The sequence below is a fragment of the Sinocyclocheilus rhinocerous genome, unplaced genomic scaffold, assembly GCF_001515625.1.
Source record: "Sinocyclocheilus rhinocerous isolate Xijiao unplaced genomic scaffold, SAMN03320098_v1.1 scaffold1246, whole genome shotgun sequence".
In the NCBI taxonomy this organism is placed as follows: domain Eukaryota; kingdom Metazoa; phylum Chordata; class Actinopteri; order Cypriniformes; family Cyprinidae; genus Sinocyclocheilus; species Sinocyclocheilus rhinocerous.
This window is the reverse complement of record NW_015630543.1, coordinates 174,864-176,502: the sequence shown is the minus strand read 5'-3', so window position 1 is coordinate 176,502 and position 1,639 is coordinate 174,864. Positions and strand designations below refer to the sequence as shown.

The following is a 1,639-nucleotide window of genomic DNA, read 5'->3' as shown; positions in this document are numbered from 1 at the left end:
ACACTGAACCCAACACAGTACCAAAATCGTTGCTCGTACATTCAAAGAAAAGAAAAAAACCCTGCATAGGCTCAACAATATTCTAATTAATAACATGATAAACTGTTCTTGGGTTGAACAGGAGAATTAATTGTGAATGCAATGCATATAGAGAACAGCAGCAGTGATTTGCATATAACAGTCCATGGGACTAATATTACAAGTGTTGAGAAATACTGACATAGACTATTTTTTTTCTGTACTACAGGAAGTCAGTAGACACGTCACCGCATAAGAGGCAGACGCACACAGAAACACAGACAGAGAGAGAGAGAGGAAGTTATGCTGCTCAGCGTGGAAAATCTCACCTGAGAATGCCGATGCAGAGACTGACCACAAGATAGTAGAGAGAGAAGAAGCACAGCATACACATCAACAGGTTCTGAAGAACAGCCTGACGACAAACACAACCACACTCAGTGCTTTCGGGAAATATCTATACATTTACTTATTTATTGCCAAACAACCTAGTTGTTTGGAATTTGCTTGGCGAGCTCATCAACAATAATGACATACATTAAAATACATACATAAATACAACTATACATACATGTCCTCATAAGGAGTGAAATGCAGATGCACAGATACCAGAGGAATTAAGAGCATGCACAATCCCACAATAAGTGCTGTTCAGAAAACGTGTAGACTTAGTTATAAGGCTTCTGTCTGAAGGAAGAGGCATAAAGAGTTGTCTGGCTGGATTTAGGGATCTTTCAGGATTGTTAGACAGGATAGTTTTTTCTGCAAACGTCAGACATAGGCCTAGATCTCTTCAATAGTGGGAAGATCACAACCAATAGTTTTCAAAGCATCCCGAGTTATGTTACTAACCTAACTTCTCTGCTGAGCTGTATAACACCAGCCATATTCTATAGAACATCTATACATCAGTTTGTTCTAGTGTTGGTAGTATTATTAATTTAACATGCTCTATTGTTGTAGAGGCCTGAACTATTCCTGTACATGGTCACTTTTTTACAATAGAAATCTCTGCAGAAAATCTTCAGATTTACATTGAAAGTTGTCTGAAAGTAAGGCCTATAGAAACATGGCTGCTGTTATAAATGAACTATGCTGCAGGGACACAGTGCACCCCTCAGGAGGGGAATAATCAGACTTTACCCAGGTGTCATGGAGCTTGCTGTTGAGGGGCAGTTGTTGGCCGTGGTCCCACAGCACCGCCAGCAGTAGTCCAACAACACGAATGGCCAGCGATTCTTTGATCGGCGCTCTCGCAGGTAGCATATCCCTTGCCAAAAAGTAGTATACTTCAAGTTTAGACTAAAAGTATACTTTCCTATTTTTAGTTTAAAAGAAGTATACTAATAGCACACTTTTTTTCGTAAGGGAAGACTGAGTCTGCGCATCTGTCATGGCTGCTCTTAATAAGATTAGCAACGCTTCTGTAAATCTGGGCAGGATAAAGCCCACCTCCAGGCCCGGGCTGCACTAACTAATTACCCACACACACTAAAAATACTCCTCGTTAAGTAAGGCTGTGCTAGAATACCTCACATTTAGCATCCCGCTAGCACAGTTGGCTGTAGGAACATTGATTTGTTTCTGTTCTACAGCACTGCTAACTTATGAGCACATTTCA

General features: G+C 40.6%; 1 protein-coding gene across 1 annotated transcript in view; it reads right to left on the bottom strand.

Moving 5' to 3' along the window:
* Nucleotides 1–1,261, bottom strand: part of LOC107740524 (rho GTPase-activating protein 18-like) — a 59,073-nt gene extending 57,812 nt beyond the window's left edge. Inside the window, exon 1 of the mRNA XM_016552974.1 lies at nucleotides 1,162–1,261. Coding sequence (XP_016408460.1) covers nucleotides 1,162–1,172 — 11 coding nt within the window. The 5' untranslated portion in view covers nucleotides 1,173–1,261. The remainder of the gene's footprint in view (nucleotides 1–1,161) is intronic.
* Between the last annotated feature and the right edge of the window lie 378 nt (nucleotides 1,262–1,639).